The sequence below is a fragment of the Gossypium hirsutum genome, chromosome D04 (genome assembly GCF_007990345.1).
Source record: "Gossypium hirsutum isolate 1008001.06 chromosome D04, Gossypium_hirsutum_v2.1, whole genome shotgun sequence".
Taxonomy (NCBI): domain Eukaryota; kingdom Viridiplantae; phylum Streptophyta; class Magnoliopsida; order Malvales; family Malvaceae; genus Gossypium; species Gossypium hirsutum.
This window is the reverse complement of record NC_053440.1, coordinates 5,829,473-5,851,349: the sequence shown is the minus strand read 5'-3', so window position 1 is coordinate 5,851,349 and position 21,877 is coordinate 5,829,473. Positions and strand designations below refer to the sequence as shown.

Sequence of the window (21,877 nt, the reverse complement as noted above, 5' to 3'; positions counted from 1 at the left end):
CTAGCTATTCTACCAACTGCACTAACTTTTAACAATAGAAATAGATGAAATATTTAACCAAAAGAACAAATTTACTTTTTAATTTAACATACAGTGATTAATTTATTCATTTTTTAGGTAAACTCTTAGTACAAATAACTTTATGATAGTTTTAGATAAGATAAGTGAAATAGAAAAGGTAAAAGTAGTGTAAATTATGATTATATATATCCTTATTAAAAATAAAAATAAAAAATACATAGCATCAAAATCTATTTATGAATTTTCTTTATATATTAATAAAATACCCCTAAACCTCTAGAAACTGCAAACGGCGGGTAGACCACTCAACTGAAAAAGTGTTACAAGGCCCGAATTACAAGTCAAACATTATTATTACACTTGACGATAGGAAATTCAGACAACTAATCTAAAACGTAAAATATACACTTAGATGACATTTTACCTGTAACCAACCAACCAAACATTCCATTTCTACTTTTACGTATAATTATGATTACTCTTGTATTTGCAACTTTACACTAGTAGCATGCATGTAGAGATTGTGATTTGGGAAGGTCATATGATGAAATCTGAAACAGGAAACTGATTACTGTGAGCTCTGAGGCGACACTAAATCATGAATCAAAACTGAAAAAGAAAGATTGAATACCCACACATGCAATCATTACAAAGTGCAAATCAAAATGATCATTATCATCCAAAGAACATTAATTGAATCCCCAAGAGGGGGGAAAACAAAGAAAAATATAAATAAAATAAATAATAATCATATCATATAGTAGCATAATAAAAGACAGCCCACCAATCCCAGAGACACACCTGTACAACAAGAACTATTTTATCTCTCTTTTTTTTTCCTTTTTGGATGTTAGCCTTTCATCTGCTTGAAAGCTGCCTTTCATCCCTCTGATTTGCCCAAGAAAACAGCTGATGATGCTCATGCCTGTAATTCAAAACCCCTAACGTGCTTTTTTTTCTTCATGCTGAGAGAGATTCATCTCTTCCAATGCACCAAATTTCTCCAACATACAAACAAACTTTGAGATGTACATGTATCAATGGGTAGCCGAAAAGCTTTAAATACTACACCAATTATTCACCATGTCATTGCTTTTTTGTCAGTAGTCCTATTACTCATGCGTCGTCTTGGTTACGCTGCTCTGTGATTCCCCGGCCTTGCTCTCCGCGTCCGTTGGTTCCTTCAATGATTCGATTTCCATGCTGGCTGTTCGGCTCTTTCTGTTCCTCCGGTCCTGAATGATAAGATTGAAGAAGACTGATATCAGGGTTTTGTCAACGGAGCTTGTAGGGTACAATGATCATGCAAAAACAAGCACAGGTGTAGGACAACATAACCATATATGAATGAAAATAAGTTTAAGGCCAAGTTGAGAATGGTATAAGGAGCTACAAGAAGCAAAACAAACTAGAATGAGATTCAGAAACTACAAAATACCGTTGTTGTAGGGCTAATAGAATTCAAGAAAAACCTCTGGTAAACGACCATCAACAATCGAGTGGTAGGAAGTAGAATGCTAAGACATTGAAAGCACTTTACAGTACTAGCTGTCTGGTTTATAGATGGACACGGGTTTTACAAGCCAAAAGAATAGTATTGTATGTATCGCAAGATAGATGCGCGGTAAGCACTAGGTCATAATGCATGTCATGTAAGAGCATGACAACAAACTTGAGCATCAGAAATTCAAATAATAACATCAAAAATACTTCAGAGACTTCATAATTCGTGATAAGCCTTTATATCGTAGTAATTAAAACAAATTAACTAGCATTGAGACATTCATCGGGATAGGTTTTCTGCCTAGTAGGATTCCCCACTGTTCTTTTCTTTTTCTCAGTGAATCGTTTAGAGTGAAGGAATAGCAGGAGATGCAACGGAGAAATACTCTACCAAAGATACCGAGTATCCGGCTCACTACCAAATATGCTGAAATTTGCAAACCGTAATTCAAAAGAAATGCACTACACCTAGTACATTAATAATTCATGAAAAAAAAAAACCCATACAGCATATACATGAAAATAACATTAAATTCCAAAAAACAGGGAACTTATACCTCACGAAATGGATATTCATCAGCTTCAAGCATTCGCACAACCTGAGTCATTTTGGGTCGCTTATTTGCATCAGGATCAACACACCTAAGTGCCACCAAAAGGGCACGTTTAAGAGCACGTGTGGCAGGTCTAGTTTCAAGATTTGGATCCACAACTTCCTCTGCTCTTCTCGTTCCAACCATCATCTTAAGCCACTCAACAAGGTTAACCTGCAGTAGGCATATGGTTTGCTTATGAGAAATTCTTGAAGAACTTAGCGATATACAATCAAACACAGTGAGGGGGCCAAGAGAGGAGAATTTGATGGAAAAAGTGTTAGCATGTATTAATTATCACCTCATTTGCTGGTCTGCCATAGTCAACAGGGTCTCTTCCAGTGACAGCTTCAAGCAGAAGAACACCGAAGCTGTAAATATCACTCTTCTCATTTAACAAGCCAGTGTTAGCATATTCTGGTGCCACATAACTGCAAGTCACATACAAAATTTTCAATCCGCAGATACTTGGAATTCAAATACGATAATAAATAATTGCTGGAGAGAGCAAGAACTTAAAAAAGAGTTACCCAAATGTCCCCATAACTCTAGTTGTGATATGACTCTCTCCTGAACCCAAGAGCTTGGCCAGTCCAAAATCAGAAACCTTGGCATTGAAATCATCATCAATCAAGATGTTACTTGATTTTATGTCCCGGTGAACAACTTTGGGTTCTATTGCTTCATGCAAATAAGCAAGCCTGCAACCAAAAACACCAGCTTTTTGTTACACTTCAACTTTTTAACTAACAAAAAGTAAACACAACAAGAAGCTTCAAGTTTGAATGGTGACTTACGCCTTGGCAGTACCAATAATAACCTTCATGCGAGCCTCCCAAGTAAGGGTACCATGCTGGCGCATTGCCCCGTGTAGCCATTGTTCCAAGTTACCATTATTCACATATTCGTATACCAGCATCCTATGATAATCAACCAATAATTACAGTTATAATCTCATTTGCAGCTAATCATACTCAAATAACTATGAAGACAGATAGGATGACAAAAGTCTAGCCTGCATTAACATATTAATAAACAATTACGGTTAAAAGTGAATCTGCAAGAAATTGACAAATAAACCGATGAAACATATTTGAGTTCACCTGTGAACTCCTTCTATGCAATAACCCAAAAGCCGCACAAGATTCTTATGACGAACATGACCAATGGCCTCCACTTCCACCCTAAATTCTTTTTCAGCCTGTCCCCTAGACATCCAAATGCGCAATTTAGTACAAAACATCCTTTTTAAGAACCAAGTAATAAAAGAAAATAAAAAGTGTCTCAAATATATCCTTACAGATTATTAAGAATTTTCTTAACTGCTACTTCAGTTCCATTGATCAGTCTACCCTTGTAAACCACCCCATATCCACCCTCTCCAAGCACATTCTCTGCGGCGAAGTGACTTGTGGCGAGATCGAGATCCCTAAGAGTAAACCAGTGACCCCACCCAAGATGTGAAATTTCTGGCAGACCAACTAAGGGAGAGGCCGTCACTAGTCCTCCATATGACAATGAAGACTGTTTTCGAACCGTTCCAGAGCTCCCTTCTTCTCCTGAATGAGAACTAAAACCTCTCTCGTGATGGTAAATTGAGCTGCATTGACTTGCATTATCAGGATCACTCAATTTGCTCATCCCCAGATGAGCTAACATTCTCTCAGAATTCTTATCATTCGATTTATCATTAACAGAAAGGAATAAGCTTTCTGGTTGATCATTGAATCTCTGAACTCCAACCTTGTCAACCTTGATTTCCTTTGAGACATTTGGTATCTGAGAAAGCGAGAACTTGTCTACCGATCGTCTGGATCTTCTCCGAAATGTAACCCAAACAGACAAAATACCAAGAATCAACACTATAAATGCCCCAACAGATATACCAATCAAAACCCAAAGTTTTAGACCCAAAAATGACGTCTTCTTTGATAACTCAGCATTTAAGGCACCCTGAGATGACATCTCTGATCTTCTGGATTTGAAGAGTCAAAAATTATATTCAGCCTCTTGTATACAATATCAGAATCTTAAGATATTCCTACCTGCATACCAGAAACATGTCATATAACACCAGAAATATCAAAATGTGACATGTTTAATCCTTTTAAAGATCCATAGACTCATTTTTGGAGAAATGCTATGGAGAACAAGCTAGATGTGATTGACATTTCATCCATTCTCATAAAACCCATCCTTGCATTCAAATCTAAAGACCCAAAAAAGTAAATAAATCCCATAAGATTCTTGGCTTAATCTTCACCCGCCGAAAAGAACAGAAAAAGATGAAAAGGAAAAGTAAAAAATAATAATAACAGGAGAATCTGATACCACATTTAATGAAGTTCATGAGTGAAAAAGAAAAAAAGAAAAGAAGAAAAAAACCCCACATTTTCTATGAACTTAAACAATCAAGAAAAATCATTCAATAAACAAGTCAGACCAATTAAAATTTTACAATAAACTTATATTCCGTGATTAAATACACCCAAACGAACTCCATTTCTCTTGAAAATGAATAAACTTGTAAAATAAAAACAAAAGAATCACTTATGATCCAAGTAAGAGACAGATAAAGTAAAATAAAAAGAGAAAGAAAGACAGAGCATTTACCTCGATCTTCTTCCTTGAGCATTCAAAGAAGCAAAGAAAAAACAAAACCCTTAAACTTTAGCATCCGAATGAGCAAAAAAGATAAGTCAAGGCAATGCAAAACAAAACAAAACAAAACCCCCCCAAATGCCTGAAAAAGGGTAAATCTGCTGTTGCAAAGGGAAAGAGTAGTTCACAAGTAGAGACCCTTTCTTTTGTTGTTGTAGTTGTTGTTCGCCTTCCAAGTGGGCAAAAAGAAAGAATTCAGCTTCAACCAAAAATGCATATATATTACATATATAAAGAGGGAAAAAGGCTAAATATATAATGAAAAGAAAAAAAAAGGGGGAGGAAAGAAAAGGAGAAGGGGTGGGTAAAATGGTTGGTGGGTCTTGGGTGTTTGAGGGGAAGAGAGGGACCTCAAAGAAAGCTGGAAAGGAAGCTTAGTTTGCAATGGAGGAAACCAGAGAGAGAGACAGAGAGGAAAAAGAAAAGGAAACAGTGAAGGAAAAGCAAAATTGAGGTGAACTCATGGAAGTGGGCACTTATATTTTGGGATAATAAAAAATTCAATCCAATCCTGTGTCAATGGATAATTTATATCATCACAGTTTGAATTTAATTTAATGAACAATTTAATTTCACTCCATAGATTTTGCTCTTTTCTTTTCAATTTTTTTATTAATTTAAATATAAAATATTTATTTTATTTTATAAAAATCCTAATTAATTTTAATTTCAAGTGTCATCTAATTATTAGTAAAATTCCTTAATTTATGAAAAGTTATAATGGTCATTTTCGATTTTTAATTATTTCTATAGAAAAAATAAAATTAAATAGTTAAATGATATTTAAGCAAAATATTCAAATAAAAAGAAAGTCAAACCCAAATCCAGCACCTAAAATCTACGGTTGCCTTCATGTTTACTTATTTAAGTTGTCTAAAATTATTTTTCAATTGAAAGAATTAATTCTTAAATTTCATTTTCAAGGAGTTAGCATGTCTTAATCTCTCATGAAAATGGCTTCGAAGATATGATTCAACCCTCTCATCCATAGACAACTCCACTGTACTTTAAAATAAATTTTATCATTTTTATTTATATAAATATAAATATAAATCTATATTTTTAATATTTTATAATAAAATTGATCGTTCGAGTGAATTGAGTTGAGACCAATTTGAATTTTAAAAAAAATTAGAATCACGATTTGACCTGACACATAACCTCCGCTCATAAAAGAATAATAATGGATATTAATATATTGATTAAAATATTAATTTAATCTCTGTATTATTAAAAGGAATTAAATAAGTCCAGAGAAATAACACGTATTGTCTTGAATTTTTCTTTTTTCAATTCCATACAAAAGATTGCATTTATAAGATTATAAAAACTAAGTCTGCTAAATAATAAGCGATAACGCTATTCCAATTTTACCGTAATTAATTCATTTAATAAAAATGAATGGGTATGTATTTACATATTTAATTCTTATTGATTTCATGCTTTATAAATGGTTGATTAAATTAAAGGAAGGGTGACTATCTTCAACCATTCAACTAAGACATCTTACTAAGATTTGGTAAGCACCCAATTAACCTATGATTGAACAGAAACAGATCACATTACTCACCTTCCTTTTTAAAACAAAACCAACCAATTTCCAAATATTTATGCTTCATGCAATTTCATTTTTATTATATATTATTCATATTTAAATATTTTTAAATTTTAACTAATTCAACTATTAAGTAAAAATTATCGACCCAAAAAAGAGTTTTGAAAATTAATTGATAAAAGTACCATGAAATATTAGGGCCAAATTGCATTTTGCCTCATCAGTTAAGAAAATGGGTAAATTAGTCTTTGTATGTTAAATCAAATAGTAAACTAGTCATTTTGTTAAAAATCTCATCAATTTCTACTATTATAAATTGGTCATTGTATCTCTGCATGAGGTACACGTAGCATGCCACGTGTTACTATTTGGTTATTCTATCAATCGCACATGTTTTAAACAATACAAATAGATTAATATTTTAACAAAAAAAATGACTAATTTTCTCTTTGATTTAACATATAGAAATTAATTTGTCCATCTTTTTAACAGAGAGGGACAAAAAACAATCTAACTCCTAGGACAAGGACCTCCACGATACTTTTATTTATTTATTTTTGCAATGATTCATGGGGGTAATAATGTCAATCAAAATTGGACCAAACATGAATACCTAATCTTGTGTTGATATTTTATTAGTTTTCCTAAGTGTATTGGGGATATAATTATGGGTTTAGGGGAAAAATAAAGCCCCTAATGGGGGAAGTTAATACAGACTTTGATCTGAAGCATAACTTTTTCCATAAAGTTTGTCTCAATTAAATCTAATCTCTTTTCTTTTTCCCCCAAATCTCCTCTTTTTCTTCTATCAGATTTACATTATTGAATTATTACAAAAAATAACAATAATAAAAAAAAGGGGGAAATGTAATAATAATAATGAGTTGCATTTGTCTTCTAGGTTAAGATTAACGAAAGCAGTCTTCTTCTTCTTCTTTTGTAGTTTCATATAATTCTGTCTTTTGTTCTAATGTTTGAAAACGGAACTATCAAGTTTTCATGAGTCTCAACCTTTTCTTTAATTTTCTAATAATTCGATAATATTTTTTAAATAATTATTTTATCTCGTAAATTGAGTTAAAAAGTATCGATTGAGCCTTAGCTCGGTTGACATGTGCATTGTTGTCAATGCAGAAAGACATGAATTCGAATGTATTAAAGCGTATTATCCTCCAATTTATGGGTTGTGGAGAGACTATGAGTAATGGTAAGTATTACATCAAAACCTGTGATAAATTTGTTGAAAAAAAAATACACTCTATAAACAGTATTCGAAAGCTCAAAATGTTATTAAATTTATATTAAAAAATAAAATTTTCATAAACACAATTACAAAGAATACAAGTGTTTAATTTATTTAATTTTTAGATTTTTAATTATGCTTAAAATATATAATTAGGTTGTCTTAATTAAAGGAGTAAATACTTTGCCAATGGACATTTTTCTATCAATTTATTTCGATGTACTGCTTCAAATTTATCATTATTTTTTAAAAAGATTTGATATATATATATATAATAAATATTTACAATTATTTCATGAATTAAATAATAAGATCATCTCATATTATGTATATGACAATCCATTATTCAATAAATTTAAAATAAATAATAAAAAATATATTATATTTTAAAATTCATTTTTTATGGGCAAAATCAACTAGTAAGCACTAGTACAGTTGATACCAATTGGAATTTGCATCAGAGAAAAACCTAAAGTTTATTGTTTCAATTTACTACCAAAAAGATCATTCAAGTCGGTACGGGAACGAAATTGACTACAAACTTTGTTTTTAATGTAATCACAACGTTTTCATTCGTTTTATAGTCTAAGACTACAAACTTGGTTCAAAATTTTGGAGAAGAAATCTGCTTTCACTCCTTCCAACCATTTGTTGATATTGACTCTCATGTTTTTAATCTATCATTGATACATGCGCAGGTGTGCTGAAATTTATTAATTCCAATCACCGAAGCTGTCAATTTTCAAGTTTGAAAAATCAATCAATCAACTTGTGACGACTTTTTAGATGAGATCCAAGCATTTCTAGGTTGAGATGTTTTCATAGCATTCGAAGATCTATCTCTTAGTTTTGAAACACACTTTGAACCACTCAATTTCAAGTTTGGGAGCTCAAGTTATGATCGTTTTAGTAAAGAATGCGCGAGAAAAATTTTTGAACGAGATTATTATGAAAATTACAAGTTTCGATTTTTTAATTCAAGTTTAAATAATATTGGCTTTGATTTTTAAGTTTAATTTTTATTATATATGAGCCCATATTGTATTTATTAGGTTTTACTATTTATTTATTCTGAATTTTAGATTTTTTTTTTACATATTAAAGTTATTTTTTTGTGCAAGATTGTTTTCTTGTGATTTTTAGAAACAAGTTTATTTAAAGAGTTGATTAGAGCCATTAATTGAATTTGTTGGGTTGATTAGATCCATCTTTCACTTTTTATTCTATATTTTCTTTATTTAGATATTATTTCGAACATTTATTCTTTATTCTTAAATTTTTTTTATTTGTTTTCTTAATTCAGGTTAGATCTGAATCTTTATTTATTAAATCGAACAACTTGAGTACGATCTTCTTCTGCTTGCTTGTTTGTCAGCCATTATATATAACAAATAATCCATATTTTAATTACTATTCCTTGAGTTTATATATATTTTTTATAAACCAGAATAAATGTATTTTTAAAAGGAAAAACATACGAAATATGAATAAAGATGATATGAAAATAAGAAAACAAACACAATTAATGGAGCATTTGTAATTAGGAAATTAAAAAAAAGGTGAAAATAGGAGATTAAGGCAAAGTAAAGGATGAATGTGATAATTATAAATCATGTGTGGACAAATCAAAAGTCTAGAATTACTCACATCATATGGGTTGCATGTGTTTTTGTGCATCAGAAACCTCACGAGTCACGTGCAGTGCAACTGAATTTCACTCCCTTTTTCAGTAACTTTTTTTATACATAAAAAGACCCCATACTTTGTAAATGCAACTGAAGTTCGAAATAACTAAAATCCATGAGTTTACTTTTTATTTACCTTTTCATTCCCTTTAATAAAATTTATTAAAGAGTTAGATTGCACCAAAACATTTTCAATTACATAATCTATTCATGCTCTATTTTATGTACTATAAGTATTTTAAAAAAAATGTAAAATACTATAGTTAACAATGGTGTCTATAAAAACATTAAACCCAGATTTTTACATACGTCTCATTTAACAGTTAAGTTAAACAATTTTAGGAAAAAAGTTTGAGGACCAATATTATATATATCGTTTTACAAGTTAATCTCTCCTTAAATACTATTCAATGCAATAATAACAAAGTTAAAACCCATATATCTTAGATCTTTAAATAAAGATCAAAATATTGGTTGTACTATTTTGACTAGTAAAATTGAAAACTTAATTATTGATAATATAAATCATGAAAATACAGGAAAATCAATTAGTAAAGATTTATTTGGATATAAAACAATACGTCCTAATACTCATCATAGGCATAAAAAGTAAAAATACTATAAATTAGTTAAAAGGAAATTAAGTAATAAAAAATTTTCTGGTTATATTAACAGTCGATCTTTTAGACGAAAAACTTCTAAAAAAATTAAAGGTCTTTTAAGTGCTAAGAAAGGTCATATAGTCATAAACTTTTGTTACAAAAGAAAAGATGCTAGAAAAATGATAAAAAAAAGTCTTGAAGAACAAGATTTAGAAATATGTTTTAAAAAGGAAACAAATCCTAATGAAATATCATATGAATTAATATCAGAATCTAAGACTAATATTGATGAAAATATATTTCTAATAGAAAATTCTAGAAACACTAGAATTGGAAAGTTAAAAACAATTATTCAACAAATGAAAATTGGAAAAAATGATATTATTACATTTTCAAATTTCCAACCCAGGAAATATTATACATATATTGAAATTACTTTTCAATTTAGAGAATATAAAAAAACTCTTTACATGCTTTACTTGGCACTGGAGCTACAACTAGTAGTTGTAGAAAAAATGCTATTCCTATAGAAAAATGAGAATTAATGAGAAATCCTATAAATGCTATTGGAATAGATGGTAAAGAAACTATAATCCAATATAAGGCTAGAAATATATCAATCTACATAAATAATGTTAGATTTATGATCCCTAAAATATTATGTTTTCTTGCTATGCATGGAGATATATTATTAAGAAATAATTTTATATATCAACATCTACCATTTTCTATTGATAAAAATTTAGTTATTTTATCTATAGAAAAATCTTCTGCGGAAATTCTACTGGTAGAAAATCATAAGTTTGTATGTGATAAAAACTTTACACCAACAAGAAAGAAACAAATTAAACAACTGAAACAAATCATTCGTTGTTTAAAATCCTTGAAGATAATTTTAATGAAGAACCATTAAAATTATGAAAAAGTAGTCCTAGATATTGTGAAATAAAATTAGTAAATCCTAATAAAACCATTAGGGTTAAACCTATAATCTATACTAAACAAGATATAGATGAATTTGATATACAGATTAAAGAATTATTAGGAAAAGGATTAATAGAAAAAACTAATAGTCTACATTCTAGTCCAGCCTTTTTGGTAAGAAATCATGCTGAAATAAAAAGAAGTATTTTTTATGGATATTTTATTCCTAGAAAAGAAGTTTTGATTAATCAGGCTAAACATGCCGAATATTTTAGTAAGTTTAATTGTAAATCAGATTTTTGGCAAATTATGCTAACCGACGAATCCAAACCATTAACAGCATTTAGTGCTCCTAATGGACATTATCAATGGAAAGTAATGCCATTCAGATTATGTAATGCTCCACAAATTTTTCAAAAATAGATGGATTCTATTTTTAATAAGTATAAAAAATTTTGTGTTGTTTATATTGATGATATTTTAATATTCTCCGATACATTAGAAACTCATAGAAAACATCTAAATATTATTTTTCAGGAATTCCTAAAACATGAAATTATATTAAGCCCTAAAAAGATAGAGCTTGAAAAAATTGAAATAGAATTTTTAGGATTAAAATTATCAGCTGATGGTCTTAAACTACAAAATCATATCATTGTAAAAATAAAAAAAAATTCCTAAAAATATAGAAGATAAAAAAACATCTTCAACAATTTTTAAGAATTATTAATTATGGAAGATCCTTTTTCCCTAAATTATCTAAAAAAATAGGTGTGTTATATGATAAATTAAAAAAGGATAATCATTTTTACTGGTCTAAAAAATATTTAGAAATTATAAAAAATTTAAAAACAGAAATAACTTATAATCCAAAAGTTTATTTACCTAAAACAGGTGATAAACTAATTTTAGAAACAAATGCATCACAAAATCATTGGGGATGTATTTTAAAAGTTAAAACTAATAATAATAAAGAAATAATATGTGGTTATAGTTCAGGAAAAATTAAACCAAATGAGGTTAATTATATCATTTATGAAAAAGAACTTTTAGCTATTAAAAAAGGAATAAAAACTTTCCTTATATATTTAGCACCTGAAAAATTTATCATAAAAACTGATAATTAGGCAATTAAACAATTCTTTACTAACGATAGTTTGAAAATTGTACCAAGAAGAAATAGATGGTATAATGAATTATGTACTTTTGATTTTGAAATTATATATATAAAAAGTACTGAGAATTTTCTTGTTGATTATTTGAGCATGCCTCATGGATAGAAGTAAACAACCTTTAAAAGAAATAGTTGGTGAATGAACTACCGTTCACAAAAAGCCCAACAAATGGATTGCAGCAACAAACTCCAAAAAAAGATTTGTACCTGCAAATATAATATTTTATCCTAATCAGGGATATTATGAACTATATCCAATGGTAAATCAACCGATTGGAACAAATGTTTTAAATCATCCAATGGTAAACCAACCAATTAGAACTACTTTTTTATTAACCCCAAACATGGTGTGTCAATCACCAATGTCCTAAGATCTGTATTTAGCATCACAAACCAGCTATGCTGAAACAATCAAAAGATTCGAAAAGTTGTTGAAAAAACAACAAATTGAAGAAGAAAAAGAAATTTCAAAAATAAATTTTTTTTTATAATCCTAGTATACCACCAAAATTTTATTGTTTTATCAACGAGATATGGAAAACCCATATTTCAAATCAAAAAACCAACTTTAGAAGAGCTCTTACACAGTTTTCATTATTTTTAGTTGAAAAAACAACTAAAGAAAATAAAGCTGAAGATTTATTACTAAAATCCATTTTTTATAAAAAATTGGATGAGTTCCAAATGGAATTCATGGATATTAAGGAGATAAACAATCTTCTTGATACTTTTCAATATTTTATTCGTAAAGGAAAAAATACTCCTATTATGGATAAGGCATTTAGAATATGTTTATATAATAAATCTAGACAAATTTTACCGGTAGAAATATTCAACAAAATAAATGGAATTATATGTAACCAACAGACTCAATTCCAAAAAGCTTTTTCTGAATATTTTCTACAATTTAATGTTTTTATAAATTTCATAGGTGAAAGCATTCCAACTATAAAATATAGATTGGATCATGAACCGTTCAATATAACCAATATTGAATGGGGTTTTATAAGAGAAATAATTGTACAAAAATTTTCTTTTAATCTTTTAAAAAGTTTTGCAGCAATAGTAAAATCTTTATTACAAACTATCATAAACAATGATGATTTTTTCTATTATTTTTATATCTGAATTAGTACTCTTATTGATATTTCTGAAAAAGAAAGATTTTTTCAACCATATCAAATATGGGATATTCACACGATGCTCAGAAGTCCCCGATTATCTGCCTTAAATGAAGATAAAGAATGCTTGACAAAAACAATTGACAAGTGTCAGAATAATTCAAGCTATTATCAAATTCAAGCTGGAATTGATTTAATGGCTAAAGCCAAATATCTTCTCCAACAAAAAGATCATCAATTCAGAACTGATGGTAGAATGATATTGGCATACTATTCTTATCTTATTAAAGAAAAAGATGATGAAAGTATTCAATTGCTAAAAAAGATAGCAGAAATGGACATTGAAGATTTCCCATCCAACATTCTGCAACAAATCAAAATCACGTGGGAAAATTGTCATCAAAATTTATCTACCATTCATCACTATGGTTTAAGTCAAAAAAGATGGCAACCTGAAAGAAAGGAAAACTATATACCAACAACAAAGTTTGGCAACGTAGAGATCATCATGATGCAAACATGGAAATAACCATAAAGTAAGTGGTGATGTAATAATCTAGATGCAATCAACAAATATTGCAATGTTGATTGATGATGACGCAAGCAGTGATGGAAACAACCATTAATGCTAGATAATGGCATCCAGATGCAGACAACAAAGATTTGCAACATAGATCAACCATCAAATCAATGATGGAACAAAACTATGAAACGTGGAAGCAACCATAATCACAGAAGCAAAAAGGCACATGAAATGTAGAAGCAACCACACCCATGAAGAAGTGAATCCTTATCATAACTACTGTTCGGGATTCAAAATACAATTGTATAGAATCTGTAAACTCCTCTTTAAATAGAGAGGAAATATCAATTGTACAGACATCTTAGAATTATCAAATAATATCACCTTGTACATTATCAAAGAATATTCTCTTTTATACTTTTCCTATACTAGAGTCTTATAAAGGATGGTTGAGTTCTATTTTACTAGTCAAAATAGTACAACCAGTTTGATCTTTATCTAAATCTTTAATTAGATAATTATTTGTTTGAATTTCTGACTCTATTTTCCTTTTTTCATAAGGATCTATTTTTTCAGTATCTATAGGATCTGGGATTTCTATATTTTCGTCTTCAGGTGAGTTTTTTCTAGTAAAGGAAAACTATAAAAGAGAATATTCTTTGGTAATGTACAAGATTATATTATTTGGTAATTCTAAGAGGTCTGTACAATTGATCTTTCCTTTCTATTTAAATAGGAGTTTACAAATTCTATACAATGGTATTTTGAATCTCGAACAGTAGTTCTAATAAGGATTCACTTCTTCATGGATGTGGTTGCTTCCACATTTCATACGTCTTTTTGCTTCTATGATTATGGTTGCTTCCACGTTTCAGTCTTGTTCCATCATTGATTTGATGGTTGATCCATGTTGCAAATCTTTGTTGTCTGCATCTTGATATTTTTATCTAGCATTAATGGTTGCTTCCATCACTGCTTGCGTCATCATCAATCCATATTGCAATCTTTGCAGGTTGCATCTAGATTATTATATCACTGCTTACTTCATGGTTATTTCCATGTTTGCATCATGATAACCTCTACGTTGCCAAACTTTGTTGTTGGTATGTAGTTTTCCTTTCTTTCAGGTTGCCATCTTTTTTTACTTCAACCATAGTGATGAATGGTAAATAAATTTTGATGACAAATTTCCCACGTACTTCTGATTTGTTGCAGAATGTTGAATGGAAAATCTTCAATGTCCATTTCTGCTATTTTTTTTAGCAATTGAATACCTTCATCATCTTTTTCTTTAATAAGATAAGAATAGTATGCCAATATCTTTCTACCATCAGTTCTAAATTGATGATCTTTTTGTTGGAGAATATATTTGGCTTTAGCCATTAAATCAATTCCAGCTTAAATTATTCTGACACTTGTCAATTATTTTTGTCAAGCATTCTTTATCTTCATTTAGGGTAGATAATCAAGGACTTCCGAGCATTGTGTGAATGTCCCATATTTGATATGGCTGAAAAAATCTTTTTTTTTTGTAGAAATATCAATAAGAGTACTAATTTGGATATAAAAATAATAGAAAAAATCATCATTGTTTATGATGATTTGTAATAAAGATTTTACTACTGTTGGAAAATCTTTTAAAAGATGAAAAGAGAAATTTTGTACTACTATTTCTCTAACAAATTCCCATTCAATACTTGTTGTATTAAACGGTTCATGATTCAATCTAAAATTTATAGTTGGAATACTATTTCTAATAAAATTGGTAAAAATATAAGATTGGAGAAAATATTCAGAAAAAGCTTTTTGGAATTGAGTCTATTGGTTACAGATAATTCCATTTATTTTGTTGAATATTTCTACCGGTAAAATCTGTCTAGATTTATTATATAAACATATTCTAACTACCTTATTCATAATAAGAATATTTTTTTATTTACGAATAAAATATTAAAAAGTATCAAGATAGTTTATCTCCTTAATATCCATGAATTCCATTTGGAACTCATCCCATTCTTTATATAAAATAGATTTTAATAATAAATATTCAACTTCATTTTCTTTAGTTGTTTTTTCAACTAAAAATAATGAAAACTGTGTAAGAGCTCTTCTAAAGTTGGTTTTTTGATTTAAAATATGAGTTTTCCATATTTCGTTGACAAAACAATAAAATTCTAGTGTTTATTTTTTAAATTTCTTTTTCTTCTTCAATTTGTTATTTTTTCAACAAATTTTCGAATCTTTTGATTGCTTCAGCATAACTAATTTGTGATGCTAAATACAGATCTTGAGACATTGGTGATTGACACATCATGTTTGGGGTTAATGAAAAAATAGTTCCAATTGGTAGGTTTACCATTGGATATGGTTCATCATATCCCTGATTAGGATAAAATGATATATTTGTAAGTACAAATCCTTTTTTGGAGTTTGTTGTTGCAATCCCTTTGTTGGGCTTTTTGTGAACGGTAGTTCATTCACCAACTATTTCTTTTAGAGACTGTTTACCTCTATCCATGAGGCCTGATCAAATAATCAGCAATCATTAGTAATAAATTATAAATATTTATTATCTAACAATTTAATTAGTGTAAAATTTTTATTACAGACTTTTATTATTATCTTCAAGTGGTATTTCTAAAAAATCTTTTTCTACTGATAACTTAATAGAATTTTTATCAATAATAAAAGGTAAATATCTATATATAAAATTATTTCCTAATAATATATCTCCTCGCATATTAGAAAAACATACTATTTTAGAAATAACAAATCTAACATTATTTATATAGATTGGTATATTTCTAACTTTATAATTTATAGTAGTTTTATTATCATCTATTCTCATTATTTTTATGGGTTTTTTCATTAATTCTCATTTTTCTACAGGAACTGCATTTCTTCTACAACTACTAATTATAGCTCCAGTGTCTATCATGGCATTTAGAGAATTTTTACATTTTCTAAATTGGAATGTAACTTTAATATTTATTCCAACTTTTGATTTTTTATCAATTGTTGAAGTTTGAATTTCTTCCATTATAGTTTTTCTAGAATTACTACTGGGTTCAGTAGGGAATATAGAAATTTGAACAATTTTCATTCCTATTGGGTTACTATTTGTACTAATAATATCCTCTTCATCTTCTGGCTGAGAACTAGAGGGCAAAACTAGATTTTCATTTGTATTTGTTATACAATTGTTTTTAAAATACAATCTATTACCAGACGACATATATTCTAAAGCACTTACTGGTTTATAAGTACTATCTTTACTAATTTTTTCTATCATTCAGTCTTTTGGAATTGATAAATCCCTTAAATCTAATAATTTCGGCTATATTTCAGTAGTAAACCTATTTGGTTCAAAGATTTCAATAATTTTGTTATTAATCTATTTTATTTCTACTTCTGTCGTATTCGTATATTTATTAATAGAAGTCCAACTGATTGCTAGATCTTCTGCTAAATCATTTATTTCAGAATTTTTTGTCTGAACTCTAAGGCATAAACAGTTTGCTATTAGAGGGTCTGTCATGGAAATAAACTAATTTGATTTAACTTTAAATCCAATTACACCTGTTTATAGATTAGATTGAATGCCTCCAATAAGTGCTTTTTATTGAATTTTTAAATTTTTTATCTAAAAGAACTATTATAGGAATATCATGACCTCTCCTAAATAAAGCTCTAATAGTAATCATAATTACACCTAAATGTATATATCTAACCTGAGAATATTTCTTTTTTATCCTCTTAATTTTATCTTTAGTAAATAGAGGAATTTCTATTAATCCTCCACGAGTATTTTGAACTTAGATATTTTATATATTTCTTCTTTAAAAATATGGTTTCTATTAATTTTTTTATTATTTCATCAGAAAAGTTTTTTTCTTCTCCAATTAAACAATTAGAAATTTCTTCTAATTGATTATTAGAACTACTTCCTATATTAAACATAAATATATATTCTTCGTTATTATCAGAGTCTGTTTCTGATACTAACTCATATAATATTTCTTCAAGATTTATTTCCTTTTTAAAACATATATCTAAATCTTATTCTTCAATACTTTTTATCCTTTTTCTAATTTTTTTTCTTTTGTTAGAAAAGTTTTTGACTATATGACCTTTCTTAACACTTAAAATACATTAAATTTTTCTAGAAGTTTTTCTTCTAAAAGACTTGCTATTATCAGAAAACTTTTTATTTCTGAATTTTCTTTTGACTAATTTATAATATTTTTTCTTTTTATGCCTATAATGAGTATTAGGACATATTGTTTTATATCCTAATAGATCTTTACTAATTGATTTTCTTGTATTTTCAAGGTTTATATTATCAATAATTAAGTTTTCTATTTTACTAGTCAAAATACTGGTTGTCTTTTGAACTTCATCAAAATCTTTATTAAAAAATCTCAAATAATCATCTTTTTGAATATCTATTTCTATTTGCCTTTTTCCATAAAGATCTGTTGGTTCAGTATCCATAGGTTCTAGAATATCTATATTTTCATCTTCAGATGAAGTGTTTTCTTCATCAAAATTATAACTAGTGACTTTTATGTCTTCATCCTGATCTGTTGAAGTTTTTTCTTCATCAGATTGATTACTAGTAACATTTATGTCTTCTTTCTGATCTGATGAAGTTTTTTCTTCATCAGATTTAAAACTACTACTATCTGTAGAGTTGTATTAAATTATAAATATTTATTATCTAACATTATACATCAACCAATATGGACCTAACTCATTCATTAAATTCTCACACATACCAATTAAGATCACTTGGCTGTGCATGCATATACCATCTTCAACCTAAGACACCGTGAGATCCAATGGACCAAAACTAATAATATCATGGCACCATGACTAGGTAAACCTAAAGCATTGAACCCATCACTTGCTTAGTTTGTGTCTAAAATACAACCTCTAACAGTTAATGCACCATTGTTCAACCAAAAAGAAAAGCAGATGATGTTAGCCAGTAAATTTAAAAGGACATAAATAAAAGCTGATTAAGTTGGTATCCGGCTTTTCAGTCTTACCTTTCACTGTAGTTGTTTATATCTGGATCTTCTTGTTCTTGATAAAATTAGGAAGGGTCATGGATCCAAACATCAGGTAATGAAGATTTGAATATTCGAAGCAGCAGAGATGCCTTTCTGCTACCTAGCCTTTTCATTCCACGGCCCTTGCAGACACCAAGTTCAAGTGCTTCTCGTCCTTCTTCCATTGACCTTTTTCTAATAGCCGCCAGCAGAGATGACCCTTGAGGGCTAATGCCATCCTCTATTTTTCCATTTTGGTCGGGTTTGTCATTAGCCATGTAATCAGGCTCTTCAATAGTTTGATGCTTGTCTTCTCCCTCAGTTTCAGCTCCATCAGCATCACTGACTTCATTACAGTCAGACTTGCTACTGCCCCACCATTTGTTTGTAGTGACCGATAAGCCATCGGATGGGAATCCAAACTTAAATTCATCTGACATTGCCGCTCCCGTCATCAAGCTTTGATGGCTAAAATTCAGGGCCTGCGCTGTTTGTATGTTTCTTATCCCTTGCTGCTGTAAGTTCGGTAATGCTGAGCCACCTTGTAATTTGGGTTGTTCATTGTTTTGGGGTTGAGGTTGAGAGCTGCAGCATGTAGATCCATGAAATACCAGTTATACAATAAGTCTCAAACGATCAACAATAGAAGTGTAAAATTGTGGTTCAACAACAGTAATCATTTGCAAAGAAGCATGAAAAGCATAGGTTTCTCATGAAAGAAAATCTTTACACGATCTTAATGACTGCAAAGCAGTAACCAACTGAAGGTTTGAAGAGCAGTAATCAAGGGTGAAGAATCAACCAAGCAAAGTGATTTCTTTGTTTTTGAAACAATGAATAGCCTTTAAACTTTTAATCTTCCATCTTGAAGCTGGGAGAAGGTCTGCGGGTGAGCGGCCATTCGATCAATATCTAAAAGGTCTTTTTGATTTGGGTAAAATAAAGAGGTGAATGACTCAAATAGCACCATCTTTAACACACACAAAGTGATATTCCTGAGTCTTAACAGAGATGATCTGGTAAGATACTTGTATTATCTCATTTCATCATCTGTTTGAACATTTAATCTACAACATTTAGGGAATCCTATCGAGATCTTTTTGAAGGGAAAACAGGCATGAAATCACAAGGAACCCAACATACTACAAACAAAAACAATATGCACGAAATCTTCTTTTAGAGCTCAACTTCCAAAAAAGCACTAAGATGGAGCCTACTCAAGCAGTATGGCCAAAAATTCCATTTGCAAAAATAACAGGTCTATCCTCGTTTACACTGGATAATTTTCATCGATTTGTTTTCTTAAAGGAAAACTATAAAAAGAAGAAAAAGCTCAAACTTAAAATTTTCTAGGCTCCATGTTTTTCTACTCCTAGCTGGCTATGGCCATGTTGCTCCCACTCTTGATTTTTCTTGAAATACTCATGTCTAACACTAGTAGCCGACACATATCCAAGCATAGGTACAAGAATATGACCCTCCAAGAACCCTTCAATACATAGAAAAACTTAAAAAAATTGAACATAACCGTGTTATAAACATACATCAGACCCTCACCCTAGTCCAAGGAACATAATCATGATATACTTTTTTTCCTATGACAAGATATACAAAAGGCATCGACAGGTTTATTTAGCATTATTTTCAATAGTTTTTGTTAGTATTTAACTAAAGAATTCTCCCTTCTACTTAAATTGATTGATAAAAACAAAAACTCTAAAGCATGCTAGCACTACTTATGGTGAATTATTTGTTTACAAAATTCATAAAAAGCACAAAACACACAGGTTACTATCTCACACAAAAAACACCAACTTGAACCCCAACTAACATAAATACGTCCAAGTTATCCCAAAGACAATCAAATCGAACAACTCTTTTGGGGTTATACCTCTGCCGATGAGCCTTTGAAAGCTCAGCGATTTCCCTTCTTCTTTCTCTAGCTGCATGCCTCTTGATTTCTTCGACGCTCTTTCCAGCTAAAAACTAAACCTCAAATTTAAAAATCACACAAATTGAAACAGAATATCAATTTCAAAAATACAAAATTAAAAGATTTCCCAAACAAAAGGGGAAAATAGAATCAAGAAAAAAACCATGCCCTTTTTAACTGTAGAGAGTGTAAAGCAGGTATAAAGAATCGAAATTTCTTGTTGCATACTAAAAATCTAAACCACCCATCAAAGAAGATGACAATATCTAACGATTCGATGGGAATTTGAGACATGGGATGAAAGACAAGGGACGCAAAAGGATGGAGCGAAGAAAGGGGTAGGAAGGTTACCTTGCGGTGAGGCCATCTGTCGAGACCATTTTCACGGCAGATTTTCTTGAGAACAGAGGTGCAAACGCCTGAGGGATGAAGATTGAATATAGAAATCATAAATTAGAAAACACCAAAGTAACTGAATTGTCCAATAAAATGCTTAGAAATAAAATACCAAGAGTGGAAGCGGCGTCGTCAAGGGGAAGAGAGAAGAAGTCGGCAATGTCATCAAAAGAGAGAGATTGAGCAGCTGCTGCGGAGTTGGAGTTATGGTGATGTTTTAAGCTCATTTTTCCTTTCTATTTCCACTACTCTCGCCCTCCCTTTGGCTTTCAGAGTTTCTTTGTGAAGAATTGGATTGCAGTTCGTTTTTAAAACCACCCCCTCCCTAATAATATATATATATGCCGTAATTCCCTGTGTTTTTAAAATATTTATTCTACTTTCCGTATTTCAAAATTCACATTATTCGGGTTAAAATTATTTTATTAAATTAAAATTTATTATAACATCATTTTTTAGTTATACAATCATCAATGAGTATTTTGTTTTATACTAAAATATATTATAAGTTTTTGTACTTTTCAAAAATATGAAATTTAATCCCTATCTTTTTCTTCTTCAAGAATTTAGTATTTTTATTTTTCAAATTTCAAAATTCAGTTCTAAGTGTTAACATTATTGATTTGTTTTGTTAAATTTATTTGTATAATATTTTGAAATAGAAAAAATACACACTTAGTAGCCATGTAATTAAAAAATGACGTAGTAATTAACTTGCATTTAACAAAAAAAAAACTAGTGTTAACAATTAGACCTGAATCTTGAAACCTAAAAAGTAGAGGAACTAAATTCTTAAAAATAAAAACACAAAAACTAAATTCTAAATTTTTGTAAAGTATAGGAACTTATGGAATATATTAATTTATTTTTTATTTCAAAAGGTCAAACC

General features: G+C 29.6%; 2 protein-coding genes across 2 annotated transcripts; both read right to left on the bottom strand.

Annotated features, from left to right (window-relative positions):
* Positions 1–631: 631 nt before the first annotated feature.
* LOC107959732 (probable receptor-like protein kinase At2g42960) lies at positions 632–5,275 on the bottom strand. The gene is made up of 8 exons (XM_016895862.2): positions 4,731–5,275; positions 3,418–4,162; positions 3,221–3,325; positions 2,915–3,037; positions 2,648–2,818; positions 2,419–2,548; positions 2,082–2,291; positions 632–1,256 (listed from the first exon to the last, which is right to left on the bottom strand). The coding sequence occupies exons 2-8, from the start codon at positions 4,080–4,082 to the stop codon at positions 1,134–1,136; spliced, it is 1,527 nt and encodes a 508-aa protein (XP_016751351.2). The 5' UTR covers positions 4,083–4,162; positions 4,731–5,275; the 3' UTR covers positions 632–1,133.
* Positions 5,276–10,214: 4,939 nt separating this feature from the next.
* On the bottom strand, positions 10,215–21,301 carry LOC107959733 (uncharacterized). Its single transcript, XM_016895863.2, has 5 exons — positions 21,101–21,301; positions 20,944–21,011; positions 20,551–20,645; positions 18,657–19,244; positions 10,215–10,387 (listed from the first exon to the last, which is right to left on the bottom strand). The coding sequence occupies exons 1-4, from the start codon at positions 21,213–21,215 to the stop codon at positions 18,704–18,706; spliced, it is 819 nt and encodes a 272-aa protein (XP_016751352.1). The 5' UTR covers positions 21,216–21,301; the 3' UTR covers positions 10,215–10,387; positions 18,657–18,703.
* Between the last annotated feature and the right edge of the window lie 576 nt (positions 21,302–21,877).